This window comes from Bombus pascuorum, chromosome 4, assembly GCF_905332965.1.
Source record: "Bombus pascuorum chromosome 4, iyBomPasc1.1, whole genome shotgun sequence".
NCBI lineage: Eukaryota > Metazoa > Arthropoda > Insecta > Hymenoptera > Apidae > Bombus > Bombus pascuorum.
Window position 1 is genome coordinate 12,477,778 of NC_083491.1, and position 19,365 is coordinate 12,497,142.

The 19,365-nt window shown below is 27.9% G+C and overlaps 2 protein-coding genes across 6 annotated transcripts; one reads left to right on the forward strand and one right to left on the reverse strand.

The window, feature by feature from the left end:
• Positions 1 to 2,038: 2,038 nt before the first annotated feature.
• LOC132905898 (homeobox protein rough) lies at positions 2,039 to 8,326 on the forward strand. Its single transcript, XM_060957632.1, has 4 exons — positions 2,039 to 2,815; positions 3,486 to 3,750; positions 5,356 to 5,590; positions 7,604 to 8,326. Exons 1-4 carry the CDS (start codon positions 2,597 to 2,599, stop codon positions 7,809 to 7,811), a joined length of 927 nt encoding a protein of 308 aa, XP_060813615.1. The 5' UTR covers positions 2,039 to 2,596; the 3' UTR covers positions 7,812 to 8,326.
• Positions 8,327 to 8,410: 84 nt separating this feature from the next.
• On the reverse strand, positions 8,411 to 18,960 carry LOC132905893 (heterogeneous nuclear ribonucleoprotein A1, A2/B1 homolog). Of its 5 annotated transcripts, XR_009657880.1 has the most exons (8): positions 18,786 to 18,959; positions 17,637 to 17,848; positions 17,161 to 17,473; positions 16,826 to 17,075; positions 16,492 to 16,710; positions 15,004 to 15,165; positions 8,983 to 9,502; positions 8,411 to 8,918 (listed from the first exon to the last, which is right to left on the reverse strand). XR_009657880.1 is itself a non-coding variant. In XM_060957625.1 (7 exons), exons 1-6 carry the CDS (start codon positions 18,804 to 18,806, stop codon positions 15,038 to 15,040), a joined length of 1,143 nt encoding a protein of 380 aa, XP_060813608.1. In that variant the 5' UTR covers positions 18,807 to 18,959; the 3' UTR covers positions 8,411 to 9,502; positions 15,004 to 15,037. The 5 variants fall into 5 exon arrangements, 4 of the variants coding, with proteins under 4 accessions (XP_060813608.1, XP_060813610.1, XP_060813609.1 ...); XM_060957625.1 differs by having other exon boundaries at positions 8,411 to 9,502; XM_060957627.1 differs by lacking the exons at positions 8,411 to 8,918; positions 8,983 to 9,502 and adding an exon at positions 12,345 to 13,126 and having other exon boundaries at positions 15,004 to 15,186; positions 16,585 to 16,710; positions 18,786 to 18,960.
• Between the last annotated feature and the right edge of the window lie 405 nt (positions 18,961 to 19,365).

A 19,365-nucleotide genomic window follows, 5' to 3' on the forward strand; every position in this document is an offset into this window, starting at 1 on the left:
ACGAGATGGAAATCAATGTAATTATAGAAGAACCAACGAGAATTCGTTGAAGATGCGCAAGCGCATGTCCAGCTTCACATCGAGCTATCTCTAATTTCCTTCGCGTGATTTCTATTGTCAACATTATGATTATTGCAAATACGTATAACGATTTTGCTTGGCGAGCATACAATTATTCAAATTAATAAACGTATTTATTACAATTTTATTGCGATATTAGTTCGTTCACAGATTTATAACTGAAACGTAATATTACACGTTTTAGTAAAAATAATAGAAATCAAAATGTATTTCCATTTTTATGTTTATGTACTATATTTTAATAATAATAATATATATATATATATATTATATTTTATATCTCTGTATTTGTATTTTAATGCAAAAAGGGGAGAGAATGTTGCGATGTCGATCGTTCATTTATCTCGAAGATGTAGAATTTAAAATATTTTTAGTTCTTTACGGTCATCTTCTTTTTAAATCATTTTCTTTCTGTCAAATAATTTTACATTCTGAAGCTATTTATCGGCTGAGCCAAAATTTTCTATTCTATTTAGAATAACATCCAACGGAATTGTAATAGTAGAATTGTCGTGAATCGCTAATAAAAGAATAAAAGAAATTAATAGTAGTATCAAACTTTAAAAACACATGAATTTATATTTAAGATGAAAGTATTGACAATATTTGAACAAATCTGCTATACACGAGCGTTACGAAAAATGTAACATTCTTATTAAATTGTTACTTAAATTGATAGAGTATACTACAATTTGTCTTGTCGAGGTATTATAAATACTTCAATAAATATGATAGTCGTAAGAGATGTAATTTTAATGGCAAACGTATGAAAAATTATTTTTCCAAATCTAATATCGTAGGAGGAACAACAATAAGAAATGAACCAATGATATGTGATTTACAGAAAGAATACCAACAAAAAATGAAGCAATGATACGTGATAAGAAGCCGTAAGTCTCTCCCGAGGGTTGAAATCTTCGACAGATGGATGAGGAAAGAATTCCAGTGTAGATTGTTCAATGTGCGGTTGACCGTGAATGCACCAGATATACTGCGAGATTAATATTCATACCCTTCACAGATCATTCATATTTAATAGAAAAGCTTTCGTACCGAAATTTTATTGTGGTATAATGACGTACAATAGGTAGATTCTGATACTATAAAAAAAAAAAAGAGAAATAACAAAAGGCGGAAAATAGAATATCTAATTAATTAGAAAATACTGTACGTCGTTTTTATTCGATTGCGAATATGTATAATATGCGATACGAATTCTTACGATTATAAATACACAATGTACGTACGTATATTTTACTTACAAAATATTAACTGTTAAGATATTCAATTTTAGCAAAAATAATTTACATCGTTATTTTATAATATTAAGTTTACATTATACCCTAAAGTAACTTTAACGAGTAATCGCTTCACTGATGGTTCGTGATTTTTATAAATCTCTCTATTGGCAACTAGAAATGACGTTATTCAACAAAATTAATATGAAATCCAAGGAGAATTTATTCGTGTCATACATTAAATGACAGCACAAATTAAAATCAAACTGAAGTATTCGGTTGAGATACAAAACGTTAAAAAACACAAAAACTATTAAATAAATTCGTTTAATCGTGATATAGTTAATATCTTGTTTCTGACAAATAGATTCGTCAATATGAAACGAAGCTTACGTTACTGATCTTAATCTAAAACTATTTATCGCTCGGTTACACGTTTATTATCAACATATTCGAGTTTCACGGTGCAATTAGAAATATGTAATAAAGTCGGTTTCTCTTCCACTAGCCACAAACGTCTGCAGGTGCTTTTTCGCAAAGGGGCGTTACAACAGAGAAATTATCTGGAACCGAAGGGATGGGGGTGGTACAACACGCATAGTGGGGAACATCCATGGGGTAGGGAGTACGAGCACCGAACATCCCTTCTCTCTATTTTCATACTAACCATGAAGCGAGAGAATGGACGTTGCAAGCAAACTTCGACTCAGATACGTGTGCAACCTCGCACCGAATCATTCGGTGCTCTTTCTCGAGGTATTTTACGTACAAGTGTCCTATCAAGAGTGTTCCAACAATTTTACTCGTTATGTGAACGCTATTCGTATACGTGCATGAATGTATATGCATTAGCGCGTGCGCGCAAACGTGCACTTTCTTTAAGTTTTAACACGTTGTTACATATTTATTTTGCATATTTCTTGTACGTAATTTTGGTCCTCTGAACATCGTGAAAAATAGATGTGCACGTACGTGAATTTTACAAACTTATTCGCTACGCCTAGGATCGGAAGATTTAAAGTGACGTCAAAGAGGATGCAAATTTTTATTCTTTGCAAATTTTCATTCTCATTTTGATCTATCTACGACGAATTGAATGAGTTTCGTGCAATGGCAAATTCAACGTCGATCGAGTTAGTGGCATACAAGAATAAAATCAAAGATTTGAGAATGACGCAGGAAATAAAGACGACGATGTATATCGCGCTTAAGACGAGCCGTTTGTAGTTTTTGTACTTTTATTTTGAAACTTGAACGCGTCGATAGAATTTGACTAAATGTCGACGAAGGCAGAAGGACCATCATCTCCAAGACAATTCTTCGCGCGAATTTATGGACACCTCGAAGCGAAAAAGGTCGATGATACCGATAATGATCACGAAGAAACACCTAAACCGAAATCAAGCTTCGACTTTACTTCGAATATACTTCTGTACAACAGAAACACGTTAGATGCGGACAATTCGTGCAATTCTTCGAACGATGAAGTTATACAAGTAAGAAATAACTTTTCTTACGTGTAGAAACCTCTTTTGTTCGTTATTGTTTTCAATACTTTTTCTGGTTCTCGTTTAAAGGAAGCGTCCGATCTATAATTACTTCCTTCTCTTCGCTTAAACTCTTTTCTCCAATATTAGCTCATTAACTACTTGCGTAATTTTCATTTGAATATTTTAAAAGTATAATCCTTTTAAGATGTTAAGTCGCGTCAGGATCTTGAAGTATAAATTTCATAGCATCGATCATGATTTCCAAATGAAGATTATACTTAGATCAAAAAAGAAAGTATATATTTTTGATATTTTTGAAACATATTTTAATTCTCATTGAAGAACGATTAAAATCTATAAAATAATATTAAAATTCCGAGAAATCTTGACAGTTAATAGATTAATTTTTAGAGTATTATCTTAGTGTTGGCCGTTCCCAATAAGATTCACGATAATTTTAGTAAATAGACTAATGATCTAAGTATATTTGACAATTGTTTTGTCATGTAAAAGTTCGAGATAAAAGCTGCGTTCAATACGTCTTTAAACGAAATATTGATAGATATGCAACTATGCAAAGACAGAAACGTTAAATTTATTAACAAATAATATTTTATCAGGTATAAGATAAAGGATTAGGACAATTTAGGATTTAATACGATAATCCTCTGCGTAGGTAATGGGTATAAAAGAAAGATCCACGGAACGAGGCGGGAAACAGAATAGCAATGAAACGAACGCGTTAACGAATGACAAGGAGAAAAACTCGAATTTCTTTAATTTAAGAGTACCATTGTTTCACGAACTTCATCAATCCGGACCTACTAATAATCCTGTATTTTTATCACAAGTTGCATATCCGTCTGCGCTTCCGCCGCATTTTCATAATTTACCATATTTCCCAACTTCGGAACACCATCTGCAAGGATTCTCAGCTTTCTGTAAGTATTATTTTACTCCTCTCGTTAATATTAAACGTTATTGACGTAAGTAGTGCAACATCAAATGTATTTTAAACAATAATCGAAGGAGTGTTGAATTACAATTTTTGATTAATAATTGAAATTAACATAAACAGTATTCTAATACGTTGTATCGCAGAAATAAATCTGATCAATAGATTGATTTATTAAAAAGAGTTAAAATTGAATATATCATTCTACTGTCATTCTATTTTCTTTTCGCTATATATAATTATTTAATGAAATTATCGATTTTTTCATATATAGCGTATTACGCAATTTGTCTATCGAATGATTGCTTAAGAATTATTCTCTTATGGTATGCTATCCGATAGAATTTCAATATTTACAACTACATTTTTACAAATATTTTGAAGTTACCACATTGCAGATTATTGTAAGTATTTGTATTGTATTTATTTCAGCCTGATGGCCTAGGAATTGCACAAATTAAAATGAAACTTACTAATTACAATAGCATAAAATGTATATTAATTCTTTTGTTATCCCTCCTCTTTATATCTTTGTATAAACATTCTCTCTATTACACTTCATTTATTTCTCCATTTATTATTTATTTATTCGTTACTTGTATTCTATTTCCCAATAATTGCATAGATTACTGTAGTGAAACATTTAAAATATAACTAGAATATGCTACGAAATCTTACAGATAATATATCTACATTATACATGGTATAATGTTATCGTTTAATCGATATACTAGAATTAAAGAAATTTTGCTTTCGAATTCTATTTATACATCTTCTATAATTATTTTTATCGCCATTTGTATTCATTTATTTGTTCTCCACGAAAGTGAGAAAGAAATCAAATTTAAGAATTCAATTCGACTCTCCCAAACTTTAAATAAATTTACATAGCTAGTCACAGCCTCTTATTGACTAGCATTCATATAAAAGTACATTGTATACATCGAATGCCAGAAGTTATTATAATTATAAATTTAATCAAGATTAACGGGAAGCATCATCTGTTTCAGTTTTTACACGTTCCTTGAAATCCTTAAAACACACCGATAATTTGTCGGCAATATGTATTTCAATATTTTATTCATTTCCTAAAGCTTTCCATTGATAAGTGTTATTACAGCAAACATGTACAATATAACACAATACAGGTATACGCACACGTTTGAATGGATTTATTCCGCTTCGCCACCTCGTACCGATGTTGTGATGAGATTACTGGACGCAGTTGGCCGCATTTCAATGTGAAATATACCTTGCTATATTTCTGCAAACCCAGTGTTACTCGCCTGCCCCTTAAGCCGTTGTCACGGCGAGGCTGCCGAGAATCGCTAGCGTGTTAAATGAAAAACAACAAAAAAGAAAGAAGCACGCAAAATGAAAATACAATAATCTGTGAAAATGTTAAAATTACAGGAGAAATTAAAATATTTTCTAAATTAGTAGGCTTTTAACATAAATAGGTTAATACATTTTTCCTATAGGGAATAACAAGCTGCATTATACATTAAGAAATATTAATATACGATAAATAAACATTTTAATGTATAGTAAAATATATCATTTAAAAGAATCTCTTGTTTACATTGAACAGTAGCTCGGAAAAGGAGGAAAGAGGGACGCCCACGAAGGCAAAGAACCACTTTCAGCGGTGAACAAACATTGAGATTGGAAGTTGAATATCGTAGAGGAGAATATATTTCTAGAGGACGAAGATTTGAGCTTGCTACATCTTTACATCTTACAGAAACGCAAATAAAAATTTGGTTCCAAAATCGCCGTGCAAAAGATAAAAGGATAGAGAAGGCGCAACTTGATCAATATTATCGGTAATTACTTACATGAACTACATGTTAAATATTTAACTAGAGGTTCGTTAGAAATATAAAAAACGAATAACGTGTTAATGTTTAAAAACTATACAGGTAGATCAGAATTTTATTTTTTCTAAATTTTTCTTTTTTTCTTATTTATAATATATTTGTTTAGTTATCGATACCGATTACCCGATTCTTCTATCAAAATCAATGTGCCTTCATTAGTTTGGTGCCTCATAGATCTTCTATTATGAGTATTATTTGGTGTTGCACGTTCAATTTTGTGAGTAACTGTATGTATGTATTTGATAGATACCGCGAACTCTGCAAAATTAATTACATATTCGCAGCTTTTGTATAATAACTATGATGCGAAACATAGACATCCTTTGCACTTACAGACTCGAATGGTTCTAAAATTCGCTCAATCTTGAACACCTAATGAAACTTATAAAGTAAGTATACATTAGCTTTTAGTAAAAATGAATATTCATAAGATTAAAAAATACATGTTGCACGGCACGCGGCATCGCTTCTACTATAGAGGAATGATTCGTTACAAAAAAGGAAAATTCGTTATAGACTACAAACTATAGACGCTTCTTTTCTTACATAATTTTTTCTTCGTTGGCTTCAGTTCATAAGTATTTAAACTCCGTTGACAACACTGGTAAGAATCCTTAATGGAATCCTGTTATAGTCATCGAAAATGGTTTTCTCCTTTGATAAATTATGCTAATAGTGTTGCATTTTTCTACATTTCATTGTTGCATGTGACCCAGGACTTTAGAAGACGTCTCGGAATCAGCCTTAAATAAACATTTCAAAAAAAGAACGAACTTTTGATGCTTTTCTGATTTTAGTATGGATTGTTTGTGCCAACTTTTTGCTGGCTTTTTGTTTTTCAGAGGTGGGTATACGTTGTTTTAAGATAATTTTTCGTTCTAATTTTAGTTTAATTCTTACAATTAGTGCGTTACAATGAGATGATATACGAGTATGTATTGCCGACGATACGGAGTATAATCCTATGTAAAGGGATACTTATCGCATTGGAAATCATCTCGTTTTCTTTTGAAGTACAATCGATCCCTATCTTCTTTCCCCATAATTCTCTGCTCTTTACTATTACAGCTCTTAGTATGTATTATTTCGTATTACGTCTAATTCTATTATAGATACACACATTTAGTTAACTCGTGCCGTATGCATATGTATGTATATACATGAAGAACATATTTAATATCAGTGGATTTTCTGCATCACTAATTTGCTTTGCTCTAATTTGATCGTATGGACTTTCCCACATAAATTACTACGATTTCGAGGGATATAAATAACACATTGAGGCTTGTAGAACTAACACAAATATGATAATATTATATAAGTAACAAAATATGTTCCTTGAGTACTAATTATTAGTTTTTATATATTTGAATATTTGTTGTGTATATTTTCAAATTTAAGGTTAATACTTAATTAATTGATATAAAGGTAGGTTATATACAAAGTATAACAAAATATTGCAGTTCTCCTAAATGAATTTATGCACTTACTGTTTGGCCAAGCAAAGGTACAGTTTCTGAAATGATTATTTTTCAGTGATTTTTGTATATCGTGTGTATCATATTACAGCTGTAATGTTGAATTTTTTCTTAGATAGAAAAGCAGATGTTATATCTTTTCTTTTGAAGTATAATCGAAATATATAAAAGTGACACGAGATAAAAGATAGGACTATGTCTTATAGGGTAACATAAGGTTTGAAGTTTACTAAAAATCGTTGCATGAATTACTTTACATTCATCTGTGTAGGAAGGGTTACAGGATTCTAGTAGTAATTTAGTTGATATTTTAATATTACCATAACCAGATAACTAATAAACAAAGTATTAAACAAAATTTTTTTATTTTCACCTTATTCTAATCACGTTAAATATTAAATATTGAAACATAATCGCAATTAAAGTTACGTTTAATAATACTATAGATAAATAATTATTTTGAATACATTACGTGTTGCAGAAACTTCGCAATTTCCAGTGGAATGATAAATTTGCCAATTTATGGTAGAAGTGGATTCTGTGAATTCTGTTTTTATAAAAAGACTTTTGGATCTGCAAGCAGTCACTCCTGTACTTCGACGAGTCCTGTTACCGGAACTTTTACAAAACCACAATGTAATGAAAGTGAAATATCAGATAGTAGATCAAATGTACTATTTTCTGTTTGAAGTTCGAAAAACTAAATTTTCTACTACAAGCTATTAACAAATATGTACTAAGCTTTAATAGAACTTATTATATTTGTTTTATAAATAAGTTACGTTAAATAATTGTAGCCATTGTAAGAATTAATGCATCATTTTGTGCAAATCCGATATTAAACTTAATATTTTAAATTTAAAACAATTGCAATCCACTGTAAAAAGATTAGTAGCAAATATGCTAAAAAAATTTGCGAAAATAGAAAATCCTAGTATTGTTAAAGAATTTTAACAATTCAGATATAAATTAATATAATAGTAATAAAATGTGTATAATACAAGCGATTTAACAGATAACAATATATTAATTCAAATAATCTTTAAATGCGTTGAATTGCACATTAAATACTATCTTTTTATACATATACTGGCGACATATAGCATATTGCTACATATTATTAAATGGTCACTTAAAATGTAACTGTAATTTGTAACAATAAATAACAGTAATACAAATATTATAATATTTTCTCATTATTTCAAAATCAAACGCAGAAAGATATAACTTATTCCAAGAGAAACATGACAGAAAGGTAGAAGGGTATGCATGAAGAAGAACAACCACATACTGAAAAAAGATTTATTACATTAGAAAATTTTCCCAAATTACATTGCTGAAAATTAATGTAAATAATTAGTTCTTTATAATACATAATAATTTAATAATTACGTTATTTAATATCTTTCTTACAATATTAATAAACATGCTTAATGAACCAACAAGTAATCAAACCTATAAAAGTTTATTACTCATCTTTAGGATCTAGTTAATTTTCTTTCATCCCTTGTTATTTTATTCCACTCTAAAAGTTGAAAATTGATTATTTTATATTATTTTACTTGTGCAAAACATTAGTTTGTGTAAAATAGATGTTTCATAAGAAAACAACTAACTTGTAATACTTAACTATTTATTTTTTGTTTCAAAATTATGATAAAAAAATATAAAGAATAAGATTTTATAATAAAGATTTTATCTTTTGCATATTTTTCTCTTTTATATTGAATTTTATTATCCATTTAAATACCAATGCCTTAACATTCTGTAATATTCTTGTACATTTAGTTTACTCTCTGCAATAAATAATCTTTAAGATATAAATAACAAAAAAATATATTTTAAAAAGCTATGACTTACTTGTTCTAATTTGTAACATTTGCTAATTTTTTAAATTGAACACTTATTTTTTTATAAAAGCATATAGTTTCATAAAACTTACTCCTTATTGGTCCATGATTTATTTCCTTTCTAAAAGACTAGTTATATTATATTACATGAACTTCTCAAGGGATAAGCCTGTCACATTCAGGAATGATAAAATTAATTTCAAATTTATTCAAATTTAGGCACCAAGACTATGATATATCCACATACTGCATATAACTCAATTATACTGCACAGAACAGCATAAATTTGTTATGTGATTTTTTAAATCACACATGTTTTTTAAATATATTAGGTAACTATTAATTTATATATAAAAAATTTATATTTGTTTCCTTTATCTTTTGAACCCTTAATATAATGTACGTTGTATGATTATGGTAATTTTGAGAGTGTTAAATATTATAATAGTATAATTGTAAAATTAAAAAAGCAGTCGATTTCAACTTACCTCCTATGACGAGTGACAATGGTAGCTGTGACACGGAGCGCTCTGAGAGTACCAGCCCAAATGGTAAACCAGAAATTAATGAAAACGAAAGATAGCAGTTAATATACAAGAAGTAAAACAAAAATAATTTCTATCTCTTGCTTATAATTCATATTTAAGCCAAAATAGATCTTTACTATTTAAACATTTATACATTCTTAGCGCGTATTGATATAATAGAATATTATAATTCTTTTATCTCTGATATTTTATATTAATACTGTTTCATTGTCATAAATAATAAGTAAAATTTTCAAATATCAAGAAAGATTAATTTCGTAAATAAAAATTTGTCTTTTTACTTATGTTTTATTTAACATATATAGTAAATAACTTAAAGGGCTATGTACATCCAGATAAGGTCCAAAAGTTAATGTTTTCAAAATATTCTTACGATTTTTTTAAATTTGATCTGTAAGTGATAGTGATGATTATACGATTCGTTCAAATGAGTTCTTTTTGAAATAGTGTGTCCGAAAATGATATTAAAAATATTTTAATAATCATTCAGCAATAAATTCTCTAATTTTATAACAGAATTGCTTAATATATGTCTTATTCACCAATGATGCAACAATCTTAACTTCATTTCCCAATATTTTGCAACACAATCTATGTAACTGTCAAACCTAAATTTATTTTTCTGTGTAACAATAAATTTATAGAAACAATCTTCAAGATAATTACTTCTTTGCTTTTTAGACGTGTTTAGCCCTTTAATAAATAAAAATAAAATAACATATTCTAATCTAATTTTTCATTTGAAAAAATATAATCATTATATTTTAATTAGTTATGCTTAATTGTAATCTATTGTAATACTTATAATGTTCATTTTCACATATATAAATTTTTTCCATTTTCTTCCCACCATAGAGTTTTAGTATATTGAAAAAGAAATTCATAATTTTACTGATACATATGCTTCATTTTATATGTATATGTTATATACATAGATAAAGCATAATACATACATATGTATATGATATATACTTTATGATAAAACAAAACTTGATAACAATATATGAATAATAACTTTTATTTAACTATTTACTCCTTTGTTTTTGTAAAAAGAAATAATCATTAAATCAATAGCATAATCTAATAGAAATATTAAAAAACATTAATATCATGCACAATCTGTCATTTAAAACCCCTATTGTCTAAACAAATGAATCTAATATTCCTACCTGTAGTTGTACAACAGAAGCTAGCAAGAAGCCTAGCAAAGCCTAGCCTTGCTGTGTAGTTCAGAATCCCTTTGCTCTGCTACCTGCCCGTTTTTAGTCTCTTCTTTCATTTTCACTCTTCTAACATTCGATACTAGATACTTGCTAGATAATAGATCTAACTAAGAATATTTTCAGGTACTGAAAGCTTAATATACCCAAAAAGTATTACGTACCTACTTAATTGCTTATTCCATTACTACCTAATAATCACGTTTAACGACACAAATCTATTATATAACAATAGTAAAAAAAGAAAACACCATGTTACTAAACCTAACAATGACAAACTTAATGTCTGGAAAAAGATAACTGCAGATTAAACCAAACGAATGTATATATTAACTCAAAACTAGTTAAATAAACAAAATCAAAATTCATTTATCTTGGCAATATATAAAAATTTACCTATAATCAGTGCCGTGCAATATCTGAATAAATACTGTGTATGAGATATAATATACTACTGAAAGAGAATTCGAAATTTTATTTATTTCTGTAGATTCATCCAATAATCAACATATCTGTCCTTTTTATTTTTAATATCTTTTAACTATTATTTTTAAATACAATCGAAAATTGCAAATGAAAATATAAAACTAATTCAAAAATTTATACTACTTGGTTATAATATATATTATATTCTGTTGTATATTCTGTTATTATTATTATTTTATATTATATTCTTAATACTGCAAAATATAAAATGTATGTTGCATTTATGATGATGATTACAATACAGCCCGTATTGTTTTATGGAATTCAATGAATCATTCAAGAAAGCTTATAGCTCCTCACTATCATTTTTGATTCCCTATAATAATAAAATAAAAAAGATATCCATTCTTCATATTTCTTTACTTTCAACTATTAGTTTGAATAAATAAAATTAAAACATGAAATAATAATCCAACTGTACATTTATTACTATTTTGCACCACACTGATTAAATGATGTATCTTCCGAAATTGGATTTAATTAAAAGGGATACGAGATAGAGTTTCAAATTAAATCATATCTATTAAAAATATACACTTCAATTTATTGCTATATTTGGAATATAATCTAGAAACACAACCTTAATGAGCATACATATCACGGTAACTAATTATAAAACAATTTAAACTTTCATGAAAAATATTTCGTACATTTTTCGCAACTTTTAATGCTTTATTAGCACATAAGAATATTTATGAGAATTTTTTCTTCATAAAATTGCTCATATTTTTAGCATACAATTACAATTTATAATAGAAGACCGTATATAAAATATAAGATCGAACGTATCCCTTCATCCATAAATCCATGTTTGTTATACATTATGAAAATTACACAAAATTAGTCACAGATTGTTTATATGTACAAATTGTTTAATACTGTGAATACATATAAATATAAAGCCCTTAGTTGTGCTTCCACTGACTACACAGTTGACAGAAAATACAAGAATGCTTTCTATACATAATGTTTGAAAGTTCTCATTAATATTTGTACATAATAACGAAATGTACCCTTATCTAGCTATGTTTTCCCCTATTCCTTTCAGTGATACATATCTTGTACTTTTGACTTATCCTATACTATGGACATTATATTTCATAAATTAAAAAGTAACGTAGAAGGTTCTGGTCATTTTTATTAACTAGCTCTTAAAACATTACAACTTAAATAATTAATTAGTCTAGGTAACCTACGAAAATGCTGACTGATATTCGTAATATACCCAGTTCTTTTTCAAATTCATTAATTTCATTTCATATTAACATTTTCTTTCATGCATCTTTCCTTTTGTCCTGAGATGTTTAATCTATATAAGAACCACCTTGCGTATAATGAAATAAGTCATCACGATACCAAACCTAGATTCTTACATGCACTGCTATATTGATATATTCCATTAAATTAGAGAAACAATCGTGCTCTCCAATGTCTAATATAAAATCCTAGATCTATGATCATTTTTCAGAGTGTTACAGTAAATATAACAAAATGTTACAAATTTATTATTTGGATGGCACGGATGTATCCCTAGCCATAGTAACTGAATAGTCAAATTAATCCATATCTTCTCTAATAATGAACATAATTACACGTTAATAATTGTTTCTTTCTTTTTGGATATTATATGTGCCACATAATGAGTTCAGGCACAATCTAGAAAATTGTGATGCAATGTTTTCACATAAATAGTTGAATATGTAAGATATATGCAATAGGTGCTAGATACCAAAAGAAATACAAGTAAAAGCCTCCCTCACTGTGATCTATTAAGATGACGCTTCTCTGTCCTGTATCCTGATTGTCCTGCCTGGTCTTGTCTCTAGCCTTATAGCCCTGCCTGCTCCAATACTAAACAGTACAGAAGTACTGGCGACTAGAAGACAAGTAGTAGGTTCACCTGAGGTTCAAAAGTCATAAATCTATTAGTTCAGATGATTGAAAATACTCAAACTGTAAGAATCTATAAATTTTGAGCTAAAAATCAAATGTCATATAATTATTTACTATTATTTACTATCATTTTAAGAATATTTCCTTACAACATTTCTTGTTATATGACTAACATACAGTATTTAGCAACACATCATTTCAATAGAAATTTTATCAATACAGATAAAATATGAAATTTCTATTAACAGTAAATACAATCATAACTAATAATTAGAATCATTTAACATAAGAAAATCGTATTCAAACACATAATTACAACCACTTTTGCAGAAAAGATATAAGTATACCAATATAAACATGTACTAATTAATGAAGTGCTAATTTGTTATCATTTGTCAATGCATAGTATATTTCTCTAAATAAAATTGATCTAACAAATTATTTAAAATTGTTAAATAAATAACAAACTGACGTAATTATATAGTAAATCAATGCTACTGAAGATATTATTTCCACATAATAAATTATGTATAACTAAATATATTTAAAATATGTTTCTCAAATATTTCTCAATAGTATTTCTTGATATCTCATACATTCTATTTTACCTATTAAAGTAAAATAAGTGAAACCTAAACCAAAAAATCATTGTGCACTAATTCTAAATAAATAATATTTCTTAATTTTCTTACAATAACTTTAAAGCATTAAATGAATACTTTTGTCAATGCATGTAAGTTTAGAAAGTATATTGCATTAATTGAAATGTATATGAAAACAAAATTTCATATCTTAGTTAAACATTATTACCTCATATAGCGCATGCATTCTTCAATAATTTATTTCGTACAAACTATAATATATATATTTATATAATAACAGTTTGCCCAAAAATATTTATCTGATACTATGTATCTCATCATACATTTTTTAAAATTTTCCTAATGTAATTTTTGCAGTGCACAATTTCTTATATGTAATAAATGTCAATTAAAAATAAATCCATATAACTGCCTATATAATTTACATTCACATGATCCCTATATTTTTGGAATTAGAACTATATAATTTAATATTTATAAATAAGCTAACAAACAACAAAATGTTAAAACAAAATATATGTATATTTTTATGGAATAACATTTAAATAAATCAAATTGGGCTAACAATTCTGTTCTACTACTGTTGCCTGTTCTGTTAACCAGAAAATACTTCACTAATATATATAGAAATATTCTATATATAATATGCATATAGAAACTATCTTTGTTTTTAATTTCTACAAAATAAAAGAATTTTCTACTTATTTCATAATATTGCAACAAGTACAAATACTTGTACTTCAAAATTTGTATATTAAAAACCCAAGTGCATTTCAATAAAAAATATAATTCTATTTTTATAACCGCACCAAACATATACAAAAATGTTAAAGTTTCTTGTATTTGCGAGCACGCACGTGCTCGTGTGTACTTTGTAATAAAATAAAAGCCATTGCATCAGAGAACTACTGATAAAAATACTCTTTAATACCCATTTATTCTCTCATTTAATTATAACTAATCACTCTATTTTGTAAGTAACGATTTCTGATTGTATTTGATGTATTTATATAATTATATAAAACATAATAATTGTTTTTACAGTTCAATGAAGCTCTATTTAAAATTACTCAATGCATCTATTAAAAAAGTAAATTAAATCCCGAAAAATACTTATTTATAAAAATAAGTCTCATGTAATATATCTATCATATTACTTCAAATTATGTTTATTTAATATTTCTGATTTCAAAATGGTAATGTTATTTAAATATAAGTTAAACATAGTTATTTTAATATATCCTAGAGAAAAGAGATATAATTATAGTAAAATTTTGCTTACCACGTGAGGGAGGTAACCATGGATAACGTGTATTTTAGTATCTTCTTCCACCACCACCACCTCCTCCTCCCATGTTTCCACCACCAAGAGAACTACCGCCATAGCCTCCTTGATTACCGTATCCACCACCACCACCTCCAGAATTTCCACCACCCATGGGACCTGAAAAATAAATTTTAAAAGGTTAGTAAAACTGTTTAAAATTACATAAGATTCTATAAGATACCACTTATTTGATAACAATATAATAATTATACAAATCTTACTATCCTAACAATAGTGAGAGATGAAGCGTTTTTAACAAAATTAGATTAAATTATTATTGTACATACAGAATGTGATTAAACGATATTAAATGTAATAAGCATTTTACAATCTAATATTTATACTTATTTAAATAAAAAAAAGAAACTACATAGAAATGATAATGTAATATTTGATATTTATAAAAACAATTATTTCTACGATAAGATACCTTTATAAAATAATAATTTAGCATATTATGAGCAAACTCAATTCGAACAGAATAAAGGAAATGGACAAAGGCGCTCCTTCTCACTGCAACATCGCGCCTTATGTCTTAATCTAACTTATATCAAAAATATACTTATTCAATTTCTTTGATTGTGGTATTTTCCAAATAACATTAAATTCACTTGTTGAATGTTATTATTAACATTAACTGTAATTAGGATTAATCTTACCACGCTATGTAATTAATTATTGAATATCTATTAATATCGCAATGATATGTGAATTTTACAAGAGAATCACACAAGTGTTGCATATCAACTTCAATAATACTCTGTATGTAGGTAGAAAACAAAAAATATGTAATAAATATTCATCTATTAATGTAAGCTTTCAATAATTCATAAAATACTTAACAATTAACACATTCCATGTACTGATATACGGTGCGGTTATATTACCGTTTGAGGCAAGATAACTCTAGTAATAGTAATGGTAATAGTAATGACAAATCTTAAGAAATACACAATTATGGTTGCACCAAGTACTCATTACTGTCTATAAATTCAATAATATCAAGAAAATGAAAAAATTCTATGTAAACTCATTCTATAATCCTACTTTCAAATGATATGAGATATATAATATTTTATTTTATATAAAAGTTTAAATTTTAATGTTGTTGAAGTAACCTGCTAGATAATAAATTTCTGTACTAATTGCGCGGATAATCGAATATTTGTAAAATATTTTTTAATTCTCTACTTACGAAGTTTAACTGGAATCGATATATTACACTTCGTCTGTGAATACTTAATTATTAATAAAATATTATAAAATTGTACTAATTATAAGCTGAACGCTCCTTGTGCAACTTGTTACGGTTATCAACAATAGTATATCACATATACCATAATATAATTAAAATATGTTATCACAACTAATAAATGCAAATCTACGAGTAGTTGCTCAAGGCACGTAACAGACGCGTTGGCTTTTGAGAAGGGCAGAAGCAACCTTGTCCACCGAAGGGTGGTAGCCATCTCGAGTCTCCAGACTGTCGGCCACTAGGACCCATATTAATACCATAGGGTGCAGGTCTTCCGCCAGAGTTGAAATTATTCCGTACTGGACCACCGCCATAGCCTTGTTGGTAACCTCCGCCAAAGTTATCATTGCTCCAATTTCCGCCACTATTATATCCACCTTGGCCTCCTTGACCTCCCCAGCCGCCTCCTTAAAAATAACGTTTATTAGTATTTTGTACAAACTTAATGTACTATAATATATTATTAAACAATATATTAATGTAATACTTAGTAGAATGGGAAAAGTATATCTTTCTGCGAACCTTTACCTTGATTCTGATTCTCCCAAGGTCCGTTACCACCCCAACCTCCTTGATTACCTCCACTATAACCGCCTTGATTACCACCATTATTCCAATCTCCACCACCTCCACTTCCTCGACCTCCCCAATTACCGCCACCCTGATTGCCACCGCGAGGTCCTCTTCCTACATTCTGTCCTCCTCTGCTACCACCTCCGCCACCACCACCACCACCTCCTGATGCAGAAGCCATCTCTGCCTTACTTAGAGCCTATTATCATAAATGTATAATAAAGTCTGAGAATTTACAATGCTTCTTTAAGTCTAAATAGATAACATATTAATATAATTTTTACCTTTTTAACGTCTACATGCTTGCCACGTATTTGATGATTGCGTTGTAAACAAATTTTGTCTACAGGATCATAATCATCAAATTCAACAAAACCAAAACCACGTTTTTTGCCAGTTTCCTTATCTGTTACAATGCTAATTGAATTTATGCTACCATAACTTTGGAAATATTGTCTAAGATCTTCTTCTTCATGGTCATCTTTTAAACCACCAACAAATAATTTCTTTACTGTTGCTCCAGCTTCAGGTCTACCAATTTCTTGTCTAGGAACAGCTCTTTTAGGCTCAACTACACGTCCATCGACTTTATGTGGTCTGTAATTTGAAATAACAAAAAAGAAAAATATAAATGTATATATTATTATGCATTTCACTTTTGTTACTCCAAGCAATTAAGTATTAACATATTACTAGTTTTAATACTTAAAACATAAATATATGGATTATATTAAATTGCTGTAATTTTATGAAATACAACCTTGCATTTTGAGCATCATCTACCATATGTGCACGAGAATAAGTAATAAATCCAAATCCTCTAGATCGTTTTGTTTTTGGATCTTTCATTACAACTACGTCTACAATCTCTCCCCATTTTTCAAAGTGTTTCTTTAAAGAATCATCTGTAGTTCTATAATCCAATCCACCAATAAATAATTTCCTAACATGTTCAGGTTCATTTTTTCCATCCTGAAATAAAAAGTATCATTAGAACTAAAAAAATAAAATGTTATAAGTATTATAATTATTATTGTCTTTATTAACATATTAGTTCCAAAATTACTCCAAGTTTCCTAAAAATACTGCAATAAAAAGATAGATGTCAACATTCATGTAATATTTAATTATTACATATGTATATATGACTTACTAAATATCAATTATTAAAAGATTAAGCTTTACTAACATTCTAATCTTTTGTATTACAAACTACAATCCTTTTCTTGTAAAATATTGTATATGTTACTATCATCGCTTTTAACGGATTCTATTAATTTATGTTATATAAATGTAATAAATAACTTAATAATATATTACAAATAATGTACAAATTATAAAATAAATAATTTACAGTAATGCAAGAAACCAATAATAGATGCCTTATTAATAAATTTTAAACGTTGGAACAATTTTATTGAAAAATAATATACTAGGATATATTTCGTAAGACTGAGTTCAGTACATCTTAAATGGCGTAGCGTCGTCAGTGAACGCCATGCTACAAAAGAACGACAGAAATACCTCTTTGTGTATTCTTTATATCAAAACAACAAAGTAATAAATATTCTAACATTTTCATAATACTATTTGCAATATTTAATTAATTTTTATATTAAAATTACTCTGGTAGTTAATTTATTGTAAGAAATCATAAAAGACCTTCAACAAGTCACAAAGTCTACAAAGAATATAATAAATTATACATATAAAACAAACAATAAAGATTTTAGAAAAACTTAATAATAAGTAACAGTATCACACATTATACATTATACGTATGTATAAGGACGGCAAAATGAAAAACTAATTAAGTCTAGGTACAAATTCTTATCTTTATACATATCACTTTTACAAATGATAAACTATTTTTTCCAAGACAAAAATTAATTTATAAGCATTTACTTACGTCATGTTCCATTTTAACCATTTTCGATAATTTTGAATGGTTAAATGTCCTTCTTTACTACAGAATACACAAAGAACCTCAGTAAACTTGGTGTGAGAAATGGAGATCGCGCACGTCGGTCGATCGATTATTATTCCTTCCAAATGCTTGTGTGAACCCCAAATGCGCAAACTGCCATACAAAATATTACAGACATGCGCAAACCTTGCATTATTTATTAATTTACTGTTTCAGTAAGAATTTTTCAGAATATTAAGATTAAATATTATCTAGAAAAATTGTATGCATTAATTGACATATTCCTTAATATGTATTAATTCCTTATGTTAAAAGAAATTATAAATCATTTTGTCGTATTATACGTTGTCTTACATAAAAAATAAAAATCATGTATTGGTAAATTGATTATTTTATGTTATATGATTATATTATGTAATTATATATTTATGCGTATAAATTATATACATTTTTGGTTAAAAATACGTCTTTTCTTGTAAAATATAATGAAATAAATATGGTGTTTATACATGCAGCGCCGGAAATGTCTACCGTCATTAGATCAAACTACGTACAAATGGCG